Source organism: Engystomops pustulosus, chromosome 4, assembly GCF_040894005.1.
Source record: "Engystomops pustulosus chromosome 4, aEngPut4.maternal, whole genome shotgun sequence".
In the NCBI taxonomy this organism is placed as follows: Eukaryota; Metazoa; Chordata; class Amphibia; order Anura; family Leptodactylidae; genus Engystomops; species Engystomops pustulosus.
In genome coordinates, this window is record NC_092414.1 from 101,655,232 (window position 1) to 101,675,276 (window position 20,045).

Sequence of the window (20,045 nt, forward strand, 5' to 3'; positions counted from 1 at the left end):
GAACTTTGTCAGGTTAACAGACCAGTGTACTAACCTTACAAAGGGGTAAGACCTACCCCGTAAATACGCAATATTATTGCATAGATGCAGGACCAGAAACAAGCAGAATAAGACATGCAGCCTTGTAATGTACCAGTTTTTCTACAAGGTATAATGCTGGATGATAAATCTAACATAGTATAAGATAGTCTCCATGTAGGTTGCCCTCAAATGAAACAGTAACAGGAGATGGAGCAGAAGTCTTGATCGAAAGAGTCTCATTCATTTTCTATTCTATTTGGCCACCAAGCCACTGACACAATTTTAACAGAAACATAATGCTTTTCTCCTGCAGCCCACAATAGCCAATATAGCAAAGGTGCTACCACAACAGCCAATACAGTAACAACGGTGCTACAGTTTCCAATATAGTAACCATTCCCCCACAGCATTCCATATAGTCATGGTGACCCACATTAACCAATATAGAAACAATGCCCCCACAGTAGATGTTTGGTCCTTTTATAACTATAATAATCCATAGTTTTAAGATTTCAACCCTGCTAAAATATTGATATATTAATGTATTGATGTAAGTAGGTTTTAAAATTCACAACAAAACACAGCGTAGGAATGTATTGTCATAATAACAGCATATGCTCTTTGGTAAAAAAGAGAGATTATTTTTATGAGTGCATTGTATACCATATTATTAGTCTTTTGTCTTTTCTCTGTTCAGGACGTTTATTGCATCCGAGCTCTGGTGTGGAGCACATTGCAGAAAGAAGAGGAAGCTATTAAAGATTTAAATTATGGTCTGCGCATAAACCCTCATCATGCTTGCACATTGATACTAAGAGGCAACATTAAAAAATACATGAGATCAGAAAATCATTCAGATCTTCAACTGAATAATGATCAAGAACAGGTAATTTGTGTTTTTTATAATCCTGAATCAAATCATTATTATGGTTTATGTGATTGTATGCTGATTCCCTTAGTTTATTCATAAGGTTTATTCATAAAGACTGACATATCAATTACTTCCCACTCAGCTATCTTTGTCCATCACATAGACATTGAATGGAAGCACATGCGTGACCCCTACCCATTATCCACCTATCCTCTATCCCAGTGATGGCGATCCTTTCAGAGAGCGAGTGCCCAAACAACAACAAAAGCCCACTTATTTATTTCAAAGTGCAACATGGCATTTTAAGCATTAACTTATTGCTTAAATACAGTAGAAGGAGGAGAAATTTTTATCATTGTAGAGTCCCTCCAGGGTCCCCTGTTCAGGAAGAATGCTGGGCCGATGACAGGCGCTCAAATTATTATCCAGCACTGTCCGCGTCTTCTCACTTCTCCTGCAGTCCCAGTGCATACACTTGTTAAATACCTGTCATAGCCATGCAATGCCCGAAAACAGTACAAAGTCCGACCAAACTGCGATCCGCGACCCTTAGTAAATAAGTCCCAATATGTGTATTCAATATGAATATACAGGTATATAGATGTAGACTAATTTGTATATGACATTTGGTCCACACATCCAATAATGCTTACAGTATGAAACCAAGAAAAGAGATGTGTATAAAGGACAAAATGATTTGATTGAATTAAACAATGATTAAAGCCATCAAAAAGGTCAGAAAAAACTGGGCACAATGATACATAAACCCACTCTCAGAGTATAACACAGGTATAAACAATCAGCAATGTAACCATATAGCGCCCAAAAGCACTAGGTATATAATATTGCGTTTTAAAGAACCAAAATAATACAATGGAGCAGAAAAGTTTATAATATATAGTTAATGTATAGAAAATATATTGCAATTATTGTGGGGGGCAGGATATTAGGTAATTTACTAATATACATTTATTAAACATTCTGAACTGATTTATTGATATGTAAAGTTAAGCCTCCTGTCATCAGCCAGACATTCCTGACCATAAAGTGGCTGCAGATGGAGGTTAATCACCCTTCCAGGACCTTATGATAGTTTTCATAAATATAAGATTTAGGTCATGGACAGACAGAGATCACATGACCCCCCATCGGCAGCCATTTTATAGACATGAATGTCTGGCTATTCAGGCAAAAGACAGGAGACTTTACTTTACATATCAAGCAGGTAGTGCAGAACCTTTAATAGATTGTATTAGTGTAATAGTGTGTTGGTAAATTACTTAACATCATGCTTCCCACACTTACACACACATTACATAAAACATGAGGTACAGTGGCCAACCCCATTACCTGAAGAAGAAAGGTAGGGAAAAAGAAGGACACAGGAACATATTTCTTTAATAAAATATATTATGCAGAATGCTATATTTTGCATGATGCTAAATGCTATTAGCACAGCTCAAGAAAGATTTAAGCCCCCATAATCATGAAAAAAATAGTAGAAAACAAATTAAAAAATGAGAGAATAAAAGAAAAAAAGTGTTCTGTTGTTTTTATTACAAATATATATTGGTTAAACTTTGCCATTAATATACTGTAATTATCAGGGAACATTTATTAACAATTTTAAAATGGTCTAATAAGTTAGGTAATATATGAATATAATTAAGCACAGTATTGTTATTTTTTATTATTTTATAGGCTCTTCAAAGCAATCATTACTCAATCCGATTTTTAGGTGTCAAGGACTTCAATAACTCTGAAATATCGGAATTCTGCAATACGTAAGTAATGTTTACTTATTTCTACTAAATATATAACAGAAACGTAACATTTATAAATAAAGTTCAATATCTGCCTCCATCTTAAGCCAGAGAACTAAGGTCACAATTTTTTAGACTTCTGTTCTACATTAGACTGGCTCAGTCAAGTCTGTGGCATCGTCATGCATTAGAACACATAAAAACAGCAAATGAATTTCACATCTTTTCTTTATTGTTTTTGCTGTGTGGCTGCTTCTGAACAGCTGCATTCAGAACAACTTTCCTAGCGTGAAGGTGGCTTGCTAGGTCATACCTATTCTTTTCCTCTCACTGGTCTCACAACTTATGTGCGATAGAAGTACAAGGAAAAAAATGTCAATTTCTTATAATAAAGGAATCAGGCATGCTGATTTCACAAGTGTATTCTTTAAAGAGTTACCCGAGTTTTACCAAAATGCTGGATTCTGATTCTAACGGCAATATGGTGCTTAGCAACTGGGCTACAAATATCATGGCATATATCTACACGTTATTTATCATCATTTTGCTTCTGTGTGCCAGGGGCCAAAAGACACATCTGCTCAGCGATCTTTCAAACATCTAGAAATTGAATATTTTATGACACAAACTATGAATGAACAGTTTCAGGGAGATTGAGAGCCCTTAATAATGTCAGTGTGTCATTCTAATCCATTATTGCAATAGCTCCAAATTAAAATTTTTGTTTTGTTTTGTTTTATTCTTTCCAAATAAACATTTTATAAAAAATAATTAAAAATTAAAAAAAAAATAGCCTTGCACTAGCAAGGAGATCTGCTTGTTTTTGAATGATAGAGCAAAAACTTAAGTTAAAAAAACATCTTGTATTTCATCTTGGTGCTACACTTGAAAGAGTTATTAGGAAGATTGCTAACCCCTTGAGATCTTCATAATAATTAAATCAAAATGGACGTGAAATTTAGAATTTTGTCGGTTATACGTTCATTTAGCCCTAAAACTTACACATCTCCAAAAGATAAAATGAGAAACCCATCTTACAATTTGTTCTGCAATTTCTCCTGAGTACAGAGATCCTCCACAGAGACCCCACCCCTGAGTACAGTGACTCCCTTCCAATGCCCCCCCAGCAGGTCTTCCTTTATACAGCGATCCTCCAAAATCTGCTCTGTGTCGCCAGGCTGTCCATCACAGGAATCATGATGTCAGCAGTTTGCTGACATTCTACTATTTGTCGCATCTTTGTCACATAGTAGAATGTCAGCGAACGGCTCATGTTACGATTGTTTTTTTCCTACAGGCATTATATTGGGGACAGGGGCTGCAGGCTACATACTAGGGGGCTTGCAGGCTATATACTAAAGGGGCTGGCATACTATATACTACAGGAGGCTGGCAGGCTATATACTACAGGGGGCTGGCAGGCTTTATATTACAGGGGGCTGGCTATATACTACAGGGGGCTGGCAGGCTATATACTACAGGGGGCTTGCTGGCTATATACTAGGGAGGCAGTTTTTTTGTGTTAAAATTGGGGGTCTTGGCTTATACTCGGGTCGGCTTATACTCGAGTATATACGGTATTGTGTCGCAATTGAAAAAACATATAACCTCACATATAAGTTGCCTTATACTAATAATGATAACAGCAGATAACAGCAGATTGATACTCAAGTCACAGCCAGAGCTGCAGTCATCTGAGATGGTATAATTGTAGATAGTAGACTGGAGTATCACATATGATGTAAGTGGTGCAATTGAAAACATCATCCCACACATAAACTGCCTTACACTTAAAATGATTACTTCACATATTACCTCGTCGTACAGCTGTGCATTATTTGGTGTTAATAGGATGGTGCATGTTCCTTTAGCAGACATATACACACATAGACTCATCTTAATTTACTAGATTCAATCCCCTCATCTCCGCATATTGTGGGTCCCCTCTTATTGTAACCTTTTCTCATCTCTCCCCTCTTATAGTGGCTCCTCAAATCCCTCATTATCTTGTGTGCCCATCTCATCTCTCCCTTCATTCGTAAGGAAGAACATTAAAGGGGTATTCCCACAAAGATAAGTTTCTTGCATGTACTCAGGATAACAAAATAGCACAATTTTTAAATTCACTGTTATTAACAAAAGTACAGCATTTCACAGATAAAAGTCCAACCGTCCCTATCAGTCCTGGTGTATACAATTTCAGTTGCCCCTAGTTGCCTTGGCCAAAAAGGAGGAAGTCAGTGGGCCCATGTTGCACATGGTCACTGTGACCTGTGATGTTATCTGCATGGTCACCTTGACTGCAGGTAGGGTCTGTTTCCTCTCAACTTCCGACCCAGTTGCCAAGGCAAATGGACAGAAGAGACCAAAGTCTTCTGTCAGTCTCGCTGGATCTGTCTCCTGGCCTCTGTCTGACTTGGCAGCTGTCTGAGGGATCAGAAGGATGCTCACAGGGATGTCAGATGATACCCCTACCTCCCTGACTCCCGCAACCCAAATAGACCTTGGCAGGGTGGCGGTTCAGTTCCCCCATTTCCAGAAACAGTAATAGTTTTCCTGGGTACCAAATACTGTGTGGCCTATGGTGACGGGCTGCAAGTTGTTATGGGACCTCCCACCACCCCCACTCCCACATAAAACAGGGAACGGTTTTAGGGACAGTACCAGGCCCTTCTGGCGTTGTAGACACATAGCTTTGCAGTTTCCTGGGTGTCTGCACAGAAGACATAAATGGGTTTCACCCACAGACATGGGCAGGTGCCCCCTTGGGCCCAGGGGCAGGGATATCGGCCTCCAGAGTCCGTTTGTTTATGTAATTCCTCCGGGAAATGGCGATTTGCTCCTTCAGCTGCTGGAAGGTGGTAAGTCCCACCCTCGAGGTCCACTGGTCCGCTCCTCACAGGAAGGCCCTCATGTGGTCAGTCCACATGAGGGCAGAGCTTTTTTCGGTAGAACTCAGGGGTCAGGTTGCAATAACAGACATGAGCCTGTTTGATGTCCTTATAGGTCAGGGTGGTCTCACTAGACTAATAGCCAAATATTTCAAGAGCTTTCCCTCTGAGAGGAGTAAGGTACAGAACCCATTGGTTTATAGGCACATAGTACTGCTGAAAGTTTTTCAAAGGCATGCAAGAAGGTGTCCAAGTCAGTGCCTGATGTTCACAATCCAGTTTTGCTTGCTCTCCCTGTTCCGCAGTCTCTGTTTCTGCTCGCTTTTCTACAGCAGGCTCTCATATGCAGACCATGTGGGTGTAGGGGCAGTGAGTGGTCCAATGTGGAACTTACCACTGGCGACTTACTCCTTGGGGAATCTGGACAGTGCCCCCCCCTCTCACCTTGCACAATAGCGTCTCCCACCTCTGACTGGTCCAACCGCGGTACTCTATTGTCCTCAGAATTGTCTACAGTGCTGGCCACATTCTTTCTGCCACTGTTTCTACTGGCCATCCTTACAGCTGTTGGTAACTTACACAGAACTGCAACTTGATGTACTTCACACCTTTACTGTAATTGCACTCCGCCTGTGTCTAGTGCTGAATTGGTCTTAAGATGCAAAACCCACCCACGCAAAAGCTGCTGTTGGTAATCTTTAGTGTCTAGGAGTATGGATCACACACTCGCACACACTATTATCTTGATCATGTACTGCTATCCACTAATAGTATCTTACTATTTACAAAAAGTAGCTATTCTTCATAGGGCTTTTCAGGGACCATCTTATAAGTAATTCACAGCATATTCTTTCCTCAGCTAATTATGAGACCTTAACTTCTCCCTAATGACAGCAATATAAATTGTTTATTCGGTGCTTTCTTCTGTTGTGCTTTTCTCAGCTAGTCTTTTTCAAGTACAATTTGCAGTGCAAGGATGAACATTTTCTTAATTACTATCTAAAAGTAAGTTGTTACTTTAGCATCTTTTTCTAAGGTTGGTGAACTTACATTTTTTTTGTCTCTAGTTTGCTTTGGTCGCTAAATGTTCCTCACACAGTGATCTCTGTGCGTCTGCTATCTGCTTGCTCCACGGCACAAGGTGTTTCAAACCACTTGAAAAGGGCTTTTTCAGCACCCGGTAGGCATGAAATAATATTTTACATTGTGCTCTTTAGCAATAATAACTTACATGAATGTATTTATTAAATAAAACACCCATTACGACATTTTTCAATGTCACAATGTATTAATTTATATAAATTTATAAAATTAGCTTACATTCAGTAAGTGCATCCTCCTTCAAGAAATACATTGGCATTGTCTGGTACTGTATCTATGCAAATTTTTTTTATAAAAAGCCTGTCAGAACTTTCACAATAAATGATCAATGGAGGTTCATTAAGTTATTTGTACAATCAGTAGTGTGGCTGCAGAGACTGTTGGATGGGTTAATCCCCCAGGAGGCTTTGTAAACAAAGTTATTACTCTTAAATGTTGGATTTATGGCTTATGTTCCAATATCCAGTTTTTCTGTAATCAAAGTACAGAATATTTGTTTCATTTCTAATACAGTACCAAGAAAACAGAATGAATACTCTTTTAATAAAGACCAGCAAATGGCTTCATTTCATGGTGGTGCTACAATCAGAAACTCTAAAACTATTGGACTGGAAAGGAGGTTGAATTATGGTAGAGCTGTGACTGCAAGTTCAGCAGGGCTTAAAGGTATCCTAGTTACTTTTATATTACATTTCTGAGACAAAAATGATATCTTAGATTAGTTGAAGGCATTACTAGAGTTTGTTGTAGGGTAATGTTCCAGACAAACAACCTTCCAATTGAGTCTGCTACTATTTCTAAAGTTTTTATGTATCTACAAAGAAGCAAAAGAGCAATTTACAAACTTAACCGTACATTTGGCAACTGATACCATACAAATATCTTCTATCGTCAGCAATATTTTAATTTTTTAATTTTTATATTAATATCATATGAGTGTTTTAGGAATTTGGACATGTATTTGTGGACAATGTTCCACTTAAGGTGCACTATATATTTATCTTATCTTATATTAATTAGGTCAAACCTATTTCTAAATTGGGTCAATCAAAACCCGTATATTATATGAAAACTGTTAAAGGAGTAGGGATAGAGGGAAGAGGTTGAGGGTGCAAAATAAAACTTAACTTTTATTAAATATGTAGCTGTAAAATTTCTGGTGTGACAGTTTTCATATGTTACTATAGGTGGTGCACACCAAGGGTGTTTTTAGGAAAGTATTTAAAGTGATTGTATATCAAACCTGTATATTATTTTATATATATATATATATATATATATATATATATATATATATATATATATATATACTCTATATACTCTATATACTCACTGTACATTAATTTAAATATATCACAATCCTGCCGATATTGGCAACTGCACCCAAGTTAGTTATATTCTAAATGTGGTGTGATCATAGCAGAGTGAGTTGCCATGAGTTGGCAGTGATTATATTATTTTTCGACAAGCATTCTGTTGAATGACATTAGCAGGGTTTTACCTTTCAAAAAAAGTAGTGACTAGTCTTTCATAATACAGAACTGCTGCTCATACAAACGCTTGATTTTGGATTAATAACCATGGTAAGGTCTTGAAGCCTGTACACCATTGCTTACAGTACATGCACTTTCATATTATGGTGCTTATATCTTCTTTGTACTTGTACGTGCATGGCAGAGAAAAGATCCATATATACTGAATGTAATGGAACATGACACAATGGGGCACCTTTACTAAGGGCTTTGCGACGCACTTTAGTCGGACTGTGCCTGTTCTCCAATGTTAAAATGGCTTACATAGGTATTTAAGTAGTGGGTGGGCTGCGATTTTGTCACACAAAACCTTTTTTGTGGCGCAGCTGCACTGGTTTCCATGCGACACAACTTAGGGGTCGTGCCATCGGACGATCCGACTGATTCGCACTGAGCACAGGATTTAACTTTCAAATTGTGTCTCAAGCCCGAGCACTTAGAATGCACCACTAAAAAGATGGTGAACACTGTTGGACCTGAACTGGGAAGCGATACATTCGTGATATCAGGTGCACAATTTTAGTGATTATAGTCGAACAATGCACTTTCTGTGAACTCCAGTGACCAGGTAAGTAGATGTGCCCCAATTTCTTTCAGATGAGTTTGTACAGAATTGGACATAAAAAAAATTCTGTATTCCTGTAGGAAACTGAAGGCATAAAGAGGCACTGCCGAGGTACCATGTACCTAAATAGGAATCCTGTAATGGAATAATCTAAAATAGAATCTTAGTATGGCTATCTCCACAAAATTTCACAAGCAGGTTAATGCATTCTAGCAGTTAATATCTTAAGAGACTGTTTAATGTCTTCATTGTGGCTCCAATATAACCATGTCTGATGAATGTAGAGCCATTACATACACTTAAAAATACAATGATAAAAATTATAAAAAAGATGTATTTTTCTGGTTATCTGAATTCCATGTGTTATATTTCCAGGAAGCAGGAGATATGCTTTGGAAAACATTGTACCGGTCTGTGACAGCTCTAATGTGTGCCCACGGTAAGACAATAAAGAGCGCTTATCTTATTCATTCTTATTTTACAATAACATTTGCAGAACACCCTTATGCATATTACATAACAACTATTAATGCTATCTTTATCCTAACAGTTCTCTATTTTAGTGTTGTGGGTATATTGCATGAATAATTTGTAGGGTTTGGGGGTAACTTAGCATCAAATGTAGAAGCTTCCGGACCTCACAGGCGACTTTTGTGGTGCTGAGCGCCAAAAACAGTAACGTAGGAGCTTGTAGCAATCCAAAAGAAAACGGCTTTATTCAGCTTTAAAACATTTACTGGAACAAAAATAACAAAAAGCCTAGCCTCTACTTAGGGCACTACCTCGCTTCTTGAACCCTAGCTACCTTCTATGTTCAAGGAACACTGCTGGGGTTTCTCCTCAGCGCTCCGGCTCTCAGTGAGCTCAAACAAACAATGTCCTTACTGGATTCCAGTCCTCTTGGGACAGACCACCTGTCTGTCTCCGACTGGTCCCAAGTCCTCCTGCTGACTGCAGGACACACAGCACTGGCTTGCTGTGAGCTTTCCCTCTGGAGTTGGCCAGGGATGGGAGTGGTCAAGGTCCTTTTCAACCTTGGTTGTGGGTCGCTCTCCAGCGCCCCCTAGGTTCACACTCTTACAAATTATTCACTGTGAAGCTTGTAAAAGTCTACCCAATTATCACTACCTTTCTGTCTGTTAGTCCCACCTCTGGCTAGGTAGGGTTGTATAGGTGGAAAAATATTACTTACTTAGTGATAACATTTTTTTAGGTTAAGTAAACCCTGAAAATTCTACATGTCACCTGACCTGTCACCCACATTTTCTGCACTGGGATCTGCTTACTAAAGTAAGCAGCTCCTAGTGCTTGAACAAACGCCACAGTGTTAGAATAAACACTGCGGCGGGGTACAGTGTAATCATCGGCGCTGCATCTTCCCCAGACCGCCCCGCTCGCTCCGTAGGCCGGCAGTGACTGCCGCGTGCTAGGCAACAGTCACAGCCCCTAGCCACGTCACAGCCCCTAGCCACGCCACAACCCTGCCCCCTCATGAATACGTCAGACAGTTTTGCGAGCTGTCTGACAATTACACTGTACCCCACCACAGTGTTTGATAGCGTTACCGGAGGTTTCCGGTAACATTATCACTCTAACACTTGGGCGTTTGTTCAAGCACTAGGAGCTGCTTACTTTAGTTTTTCAGCACAAAATTTGTTCTCAAAAACCCTAACTCGGCTTATACGTGAGTAAAAAAAAAAATTTGTCAAAACTCACCTTCCCGACGTCACCCGTAGATCCTATGCTTGTTTCGATGCTCCAGTGCCGCTGCATGTCCTTTGGATCCTCTTGGCATCCCCTCGTGATGCCGGCAGCTCACAAACAATGACGTTGGCAAGCAGCTGTCGTAATTCTGTGTGGCGGCCGAGCGCGAAGACCCAAAGAGGAGCGGAAGAATCCGAAAAGGAACGAAGGACCCGAGGCAGCAGCGGAGTATCGGAGACAGACTGGGCAGGCTGCATACTACAGGGGGCTGGCAGGCTATTCAGTGCAGGGTCTGGCAGGCTATATACTAAAGGGGTCTTGCTGGTTTTATACTGGGAGGCTGTGACCAATGCATTTCCCACCCTCGGTTTATACTTGAGTCAATAGGTTTTTCCAGTTTTTTGTGTTGAAATTAGGGATCTCGGCTTATATTCGGGTCGGCTTATACTCGGGTGTATACGGCAATAGAATAATATACCTGACATGGCCAGAAGCTACCCCAGGTAGCTTATTCTATTGCTGTAAGGCCAGAGTAACTTGCTCCACCCACAGACTATATTTAGTCATAAAAAGTAGTGACTGGTGTCTGAATACTTTGAGCAATGGATGCTGTATAAATAAAAGGTTGTACAGTATTGGTTTGACTTGGTAAAATATGTTTTCCTTTTTTGTTCTGTTTTGTAATTTCATTTGATGAATTCGATTCCTGAGTTCTAATAATTGATAGATAACTCTTGTATATATCATGTTGTATTCACTTTTATTACATATAGAGTTCTTCTTCAAAAGAGGGGTGAAAATCATGGAATATTTGAAATAGCAGGTTTTCCTGTGAGTATTTTTCTTACAATTTTTGTAATTTTTTTGGTTAAATATTGTAGCAATAAAATAGAAACCATAGCATCCATTTTAGGAGTATATTATTATTTTCTTATGTTGTGTAATAAAAATAATATTTGTGATAATTTATAGAATTGAAACTGTAATGTGGAAAAAATAAGTAATAAAAAGCCCTTTTTTCAAACACTTTCCAATTAATGTGAGATTTGAGAAGTATAATTTACACAGGCAGTTGAGTCGTATTGATTCTAACTTTGACGATAGCTTCTGATGGTTCAATGTTCTTTTGATATTAATAGAACATGTAGACAAAGAGTTGTCACTCAAGAATAGAGGGAGGGTTTGACTAGGACACCTCCCTGAACAATTGGCAACAAACTTCATTTTCTCAGTTATGCACAGTTATGCATAACACCTATCTACTGGTACTTGTGTTTGGGGTGGGGGAGTCAAAACTGGTTTACTTCCAAACTTTTTCCAGGTCAGTATTATCTAGCAAATCCTTGTTGACGTGGTGATAAATCTGCGTAGTATAGAACGTTCTAGTAGCCCTTTTTCTCCACCTACTAGTTGGCTTAGTTTGTTTTTTTTTTTACAGCTGATTCAGGTTTTTCTCAGTGATAAATGTTTAACGCTGCAGTATTTTAAAATTATGCCCTATCTAGTAAATAATTTGAAAAGGGTCTAATGAGTCTTAACATGGTCTTCTTTTTGGCATACTTTGTTTATAAATTTGTCTAATATAAGATGCACCATTCCTTCTGTCGCACAGTATGACTAGAAAGTGACATTGCTAAATGTGTCCCAATCTGTTTACCTGAATGTAAACTACAACTGCCTTATGGAGGCTACTTCAGTTTGGGGAATGGTTTATGAGAAGGGTGATTTTTTTTAAGCATAAACTAACATAAAAAAATGTAATTATATGAACTATTATAAATTATATTTATTTATATAAGTTTTTGGGAGTCACTTTGAAATCTTCAAATACTTTTTATCTTGAATACTACTGTTTTCTGTATAGTGGATGGTTTTAGCAAAATGGTAATTTATTTTCTAATAGGCACATTAATATAGGCTTGCTTCTTGTGCCCTACATGCTGCTAACAAAAATAATAATAATTTCCAAATGGTAGTCATTTTTAGGGTGAATTTACCACCTTCCACAGAAAGACTGATGTGTGGCTAAGTAGTATCATTGTGTGCAGTTCTGAAAAAAACTGTGCAAATATCACCCACCTGCACAGCTGCAAAGAATTTACCCCTCCACTCCATATGTGTGCCAGCAGTGTAGCTTGGAAGGGGCTACAATCCCCCATTTGTTCTGGGCCTGCTACTTGATAGAGCTCTTTTGGGAGAGGGTGAAAGTTTTTCTTTACATGGATGTGCGAGTAGATAGCCTTTTTACCTGTTACGGTAAATGCCCTGTCTACCCTGACTGAAGAAGAACTCCTCTAAATTGTTGCTCTAATTACGACAGCAAAGCGTCTCATTCCTGCTAGATGGAAACAAACAGTTCCACGGTCCTTAATTGATAGGTGCACTAGAATAAGAGGTCTTCAACATGGCATATGGTCCTTGGGATGCATACTGCAGTGGTGCACCACATTCTCTATGCCCAGGCTTCCCACTCCCTGTTTATATTGCACTGATTTCTATTTACCCCTTCTTTTTTTGTTGTCCAGTCGCTCTCTACTGTGGCTTTTTATCTGGTACTATTTGTTGTACCATAGTGTTATTTTACATTGTATGCTCTTGCTATTCCAGACTACTCTATATAATTATGATGTTTAACCTTAAAGGGGTTATGCCACGAAACAATTGACTACAAAAAGCTGTCAAAGAGGTTAAAATATTTCAAAAATCTATTTGTAATGGTTACCTGGAAGTAAAGATTCCTTTCTATTTGTTATTATGATGCTTGTTCAGCCTCTACTTTGTTCCACACAGAAGCAGATGTGGGAGGGGCCAGGCACATGCACAGCACTGACAGCGGCAGTTATTGCACAACTCAGTGCTACAGAGCGCTCAGCCTTCAGAGTCTCCTTCCACCTGCTGTGCTCAAATAGTCCCTGCATTTACTGATCCAATAGAAGTCCAATTGAAATGTGTCATACGCCCCATGTTAAAAGTGCACCAAAAAAAGTCAGATTCATGAAGAACGTGCGCCAGAAATCCTGAATCTGGCGCCCCGTGCACACTACACTGGACACTGCACATAGTACACATGTACTATGTATTCTCACAGCATCATGGTCGGTCAGGCTGACATGCATGGCGGAAGTCTAGGTGGTTGCAGGGGAGGCAAACCCCACGTGTATCGTCACTCCAAAGTGACACTTACCCCTGAGGAAGTCACTTCGAAGTGAGGATACGCATGGAGTTTGCTGTCCCTGCATTTTTCTAGACCTCCGACATATTTACACTTTACTGTCCGCCTGACCGACCATGATGCTGTGAGAATACATTGTTTTGCTCTTCTTGTATGCATTGATTGTTCAAAATTAGGTGCAATAGTTGTTTTTATGACTTTTACTAATAAACTTTTGTATTTTTGCATGTTGATTGAATCTATTTCTGTGTATTTTGTAAGGAATTGCAACCAAATCACTAGATAGATAGATAGATAGATAGATAGATAGGAGATAGATAGATAGATAGATAGATAGATAGATAGATAGATAGATAGATAGATAGATAGATAGGAGATAGATAGATAGATAGGAGATAGATAGATAGATAGATAGATAGATAGATAGATATGTGATAGATAGATAGATATGTGATAGATAGATAGATAGATATGTGATAGATAGATAGATAGATAGATAGATAGATAGATAGATAGATAGATAGATAGATAGAGCGATAGATAGATAGATAGATAGATAGATAGATAGATAGATAGATAGATAGATAGATATGTGATAGATATGTGATAGATAGATAGATAGATAGATAGATAGATATGTGATAGATAGATAGATAGATATGTGATAGATAGATAGATAGATAGATATAAATCTGAAAAAACAAGGCAGCACTCCAGTTTGAAAAGTGAAAAAGTTGGAAGGGTTTATTCCAAAACCAGCGACGTTTCGGTGTTTATCACCTTTTTCAAGGTGATAAACACCGAAACGTCGCTGGTTTTGGAATAAACCCTTCCAACTTTTTCACTTTTCAAACTGGAGTGCTGCCTTGTTTTTTCAGATTTATATACATGTAAGTCTGTTACCAGGACTGTTGAGTGCTTGCACCCCCCCTTATCAGGGGTTTTTCTAACACTGTGCTGCTGTGGACTTTTTATTTCATCTAGATAGATAGATAGATAGATAGATAGATAGATAGATAGATAGAGAGAGAGAGAGATAGATAGATAGATAGGAGATAGATAGGTGACAGCTTCTCACATGTTGCTGATGTTTAGCGACTTCCCTGCTAGTCAGGCACAGGGGCCCCTTTGCAGGAGAACAGGGTAACATGGAGGGACAGTGCATGGAGGAGAGTACAGGAGGAGGACTGCATCAGGAGAGATCAGAGCTCAGCCTGTTACTTGTGTTATCTCTGCAGCCTCCTGTGTGACCTGACTAATGGTGGAGGGAGGAAAGGGCTGATACATTGCTATGATCCATGTTATGGGGGACTCCTGTGAGCAGACATGTCTGGCTGCAGTTACCTTGTATCTGTTGCTGTAGGCTCCTGTGTAGCTGGTGAGCAGTGGCCATCACAGCACAATCTCTGCCCCTCCTCCTCTCTCACCTCCTATTGGCTGCAGTGTGTCAGGTGATCTCTCAGTGTGCAGAGGAGCTGTGAGCCCCTGGAGTGATCTGTAGTGGAGAACAGCTGACTGACTCCCTGTGCGCAGACTCGGCCAGAGCAGCTGTTGCTCAGGACGGGACACAGCTACCACCGGGGGGCGCCAGCAACCAGAACAAAAGGAGTTATCTCAGTAAGCCTGCAGATTTTGTAATAAGTGTAAATGGTGAAAGTACTTTTAACAATGCATTGGACCCAATTACAGCAATGTGCAATGGTGACACAACCCCTTTAAGAAGTGCTGAGATGGTGGTCCTGTCTACATGCTTCTGTTTGTTTAATGTGTTTATTCAAACAGTTAAAGGTGTAAAAAAAGGTGAAAATTCTTCAAATTCATATGTCATTTCATAAATCTGAATAGGTTTTGGAGGCTGTATATTTTTTTCTTATACAGGCAGTTAATTCTGGGATCTAATGGTTACTTGGCTCTAAAATACCTACATATCCTGTCAAGTGTTAGGTAGAGAACCTTTACAGTTACATTGAAATTATGCCTTAATTTGACTCCTAGTAATGCTTCTGCCTAGTTTGCATTTTCCTACAAGCCTGAAATAAAGTACATTAAGGTTTCTTGATTCTAATTACCAGTACATGTACGTAACAACCGGAAACTTATGGCTATGTGTCCTTTCATCACAGCTGCCTTCTTTTAACTTGAAAAGGACTAAGAGTATCCCAGCTGATTTACTGGATGATGTATTCAATGTACCATGAATGGTTTATTACGCATTATCAGATCTCATTTGGGGAAGAATATCATTAACCTTTATAATGTTATAGGGGCATGATGTTAGAATTGCAATATAATTTCAATCTTAATGTATACACTTGTTCTAAAAAACGTTTTACATTTTATTCTTTTGGTGGTTCCGGTAACATTTCCTTTTTATGGAAGCCATTTGTTTAAATTGGTCAAGAATATGTTCTGTCATGAAAGAGATTTTGGTTTACATGGCAGACCACATTGTATCATGAGTATTTGATGGAGAATAAGCAGAAACATATGCCAAAAGTAATGATAATTGTCAGGTTTCAGAGTCTGTGGACCCTCTGGACCACTGCAGGAGATGGTACTAGCCGACACCTGGGATCGTAGTCTAAGTGGCACGTGGTCTTCACCAGAGCCTGCCGCACAGCGGGATCATTCCACAGGTGCGACTAGTCCGTGGCAGCCTAGGTAGCAATACAGGAGACAGTCCGTACCCGGGATGACAGTGGGAGAACAGCACAGGAAGGCACACTAGGACTCATGTCAGGAACACAGAAGCTGGCACACAGATAAGGAACATAGGGACAGACTGGCACACGGATCAGGAACAGACTGGCACACGGATCAGGAACAGTACCATGGGAACACAGGAGGAGGAACTGGAACGCAGGATACAAGGGAACACATAGGAACGCTTGGATACACAGGAGGGTTTTCTCTCCAGAGGAATGGCTTGAAGATCCGGCAATGATGGGAGCCACTTGATTAAATAGTGACCCGGAAGTGGCCAGCGCCAATCACCTGTGCGCTGGCCTTTTAAATCTCAGAAATCCGCCACCCATGCCCTAGTCTGGACAGGTATAACAGGAGCGTGGATAGGTGAGTCCAGAGCCAGGGCAGCAGGGGCAGCAAAGGGGGCATGAGCACACCTGCGATCAGTGACATGGATCGTGGGGGTGCCTGTGGCAATAGTGCACAGTAAAAAATTTTTGTTATGTTACAGCCGTGTGCTTTATTGCAATAATGTTGTTTTTTAAGAAAGAGGCATATTGAAAAGAAAGTATTCTGACCCTTTACTCAGTACTTAGTTGAAGTTTGTTTGGGTAGTGATTATTTCCTCCAGTCTTTTTTGATATGTTGCTACATTTGAGGATTATCTACCCAAGCTCCATCAGGATGATCTTTGCTATTTTTCCCTCTAGACATTTTCAATTGAGTTTGAGTCAGGGCACTAGATGGGTAACTTAAGAGATAGCCAGAAGTGTCGCTATACCATTGTTGTGTTGTGTTGGATGTGTGCTTAGTGTTCAGGTCCTGTTGGAAGTTGTACCTTTAGGCCAGTCTGGGGCCCAGCGCACTCTGGATCATTGAATAATTTAAACCACCTAATACATCATCTAATTTTTTGGTTGTAGATTTTTTTCTTCTATTTTCTGCGACCATCTTACCCCATATGATGCCTCTTTATAACTAAATGTGAAAAGATCAGAAAACCTTTGAATGATTTCAACTATTATTCTCAAATCCTTAGAAAAAATAGCATTGATAAATAAAATAAAAATAGAAGCAGCTGTGTCCAAATTTGCATAAATGCTTAATATTCTATCTTCACTTTTTGTAGGTGTGTGAAATGAGCCACTCAGGAATATTGGCAAGAATGTACAACAAGTAAGTTACAAAGCTCTAACTTAATCTCCTAGTATGAGAAATTAGGAAAACATGTAAATGAAACGTTCCAGACACATCTACCTCCCCCCCCCCTAATCCAAAGCTCCTGTTTCCAATGAGTACATTTGAAGCTGTCTGTAAGGGCAGTGAGATGTGACTACTGAGGGTAGTTAGTTGCAGTTTGTGTCACTGCAACAGTCATTGATTGACTACGGTAGTGCTGAGACATGGACAGATCTTTATCGCTTATGGCCTGGCATGATAATAAATAAGCATAAATGCCAATCCAAGATATTTCCAATGATTAGACGTGACAGACTAGCTACTGACCACAGCATCCATAATTTAAATAGATAGTAGCAAAATGCCTATATCAAAATATAACTTATAATATGCTAATAAAACCAGAAATCACATAATATATAAAGACGACTATAATGTCGCATACGCCTAGTGAGAGAAGCAATAACAAGTGGACACTTAGCCATGCCGTATATCATTTTTAAGCCCAGCATAGGGACCGATAAAGTCACTACAATTGAGAAAAATGCATAGAATGAAGAAAAGGTTTGATCTCACCAGTCTTAAAACTGGAGTTCCAGGGTTAGAGGGATGGTGGTTTCTGACCTGGAGTAGTGATTGAGCTACAGTATGTTCTTTCATGTTGTCTCTATTATGTGGTATTGGATATGATTGGAAGTTTTATAGCTGTATTTCCCCCTTGTTTAATATTGATACATTCAAAAACTCTATAATAGTATTTTGGAATAGTATACTACAATAGTAAATTTCAAGATATGAAAATAACCTTAAGTTTATAGACTTGATGAGTTTCACTACCAGCTGGTAGCTATGATGCCTAGGACTTCCTACGGCTTGCACACAGCACGGTGACATCTTTATAATGAAATAGAAAATTCATAGCAGCATAAACACAGCTGTTTATACTCATAAAATAAGGCATTTACAAGGAAAAGTTTCATTAGTATAATCAGTAGTATGAAGCATAATGGCAAAGGCATTAATGCAGAGAGAGACAATGTATACTCCATTGAAGGACATTTTTGAGAAAATGCAGTTGCAAAGTTTGAAGTTTAGAAAAGGAATAATAAATGAAGTCTTTTTTTCCATTAATCAATTACAATTGCTAATTTTAATGAACACAATAAAGCTCATGCATTTTGGTGCAGATGTTTGTTCACGAAAAGCATGGAAGCTACAAGGGAATTTAAATAATTTCCCTAATATCTGCAAAAAAGAAATGCTAACTAACCATCTTTCTACAATATGCTGCATTTCTCAGCCAAGTCATGTGCATAAACGTATCTGAATCAGCCTAACTTGCAGAATCCCTTGCTCATGTTCATAGATTTTCATCATCAACATCGTCATCATTTTAATAAAAAGAACAATGTCAACACTAACCATAAAGGAGCAGACTCATTTTGGATTCCCTCCTAATTGTTGGACGCATTGGTGAACATTTACTAAAGTTTAACCACACAATGAGGCACTCGTCCAAATTAAAGACTATTAGTCATATACTGTTATTGATTTAGTAGAGTCTTATATATGGTCTAAATCAGTAACAGTATATCACTTAATTGTTTTTATTCAGTTTTTTAGAAATTGACAGATACTTTTTTGTATATATAATGTTGGTTAGTATGTCACTGAGCATGTCTGAAGAAGTGGCCACGCCCTGAAACATCACAGGACATGCGTGACGCCGCTCTGCTTGAGGGAGTAGCTTCCTGTTGCTTCTAATCCACGAAACGGAAGAGAAAGTTATCTTTGACTGATGCATAGCTGGGGTGAATATCGGTGGTGAAGTATTGCCATTGAAGGTGCCTGTATTTTTGTGCTTGGTTGCAAATACACTCACCGGCCACTTTATTAGGTACACCTGTCCAACTGCTCGTTAACACTTAATTTCTAATCAGCCAATCACATGGCGGCAACTCAGTCCATTTAGGCATGTAGACATGGTCAAGACAATCTCCTGCAGTTCAAACCGAGCATCAGTATGGGGAAGAAAGGTGATTTGAGTGCCTTTGAACGTGGCATGGTTGTTGGTGCCACAAGGGCTGGTCTGAGTATTTCAGAAACTGCTGATCTACTGGGATTTTCACGCACAACCATCTCTAGGATTTACAGAGAATGGTCCGAAAAAGAAAAAACATCCAGTGAGTGGCAGTTCTGTGGGCGTAAATGCCTTGTTGATGCCAGAGGTCAGAGGAGAATGGGCAGACTGGTTGGAGCTGATAGAAAGGCAACAGTGACTCAAATTGCCACCCGTTACAACCAAGGTAGGCAGAAGAGCATCTCTGAACGCACAGTACGTTGAACTTTGAGGCAGATGGGCTACAGCAGCCGAAGACCACACCGGGTGCCACTCCTTTCAGCTAAGAACAGGAAACTGAGGCTACAATTTGCACAAGCTCATCGAAATTGGACAGTAGAAGATTGAAAAAACGTTGCCTGGTCTGATGAGTCTCGATTTCTGCTGCGACATTCGGATGGTAGGGTCAGAATTTGGCGTCAACAACATGAAAGCATGGATC

The 20,045-nt window shown here is 39.3% G+C and overlaps 1 protein-coding gene across 1 annotated transcript in view; it reads left to right on the forward strand.

Annotated features, from left to right (window-relative positions):
* The window catches only part of LOC140129053 (uncharacterized), a 50,586-nt gene that overhangs the window by 26,347 nt on the left and 4,194 nt on the right, over positions 1–20,045 (forward strand). The window contains exons 6-12 of the mRNA XM_072150684.1: positions 719–907; positions 2,594–2,676; positions 6,614–6,726; positions 7,161–7,313; positions 9,120–9,183; positions 11,222–11,279; positions 17,435–17,481. Of these exons, the coding sequence (XP_072006785.1) occupies positions 719–907; positions 2,594–2,676; positions 6,614–6,726; positions 7,161–7,313; positions 9,120–9,183; positions 11,222–11,279; positions 17,435–17,481 (707 nt within the window). The remainder of the gene's footprint in view (positions 1–718; positions 908–2,593; positions 2,677–6,613; positions 6,727–7,160; positions 7,314–9,119; positions 9,184–11,221; positions 11,280–17,434; positions 17,482–20,045) is intronic.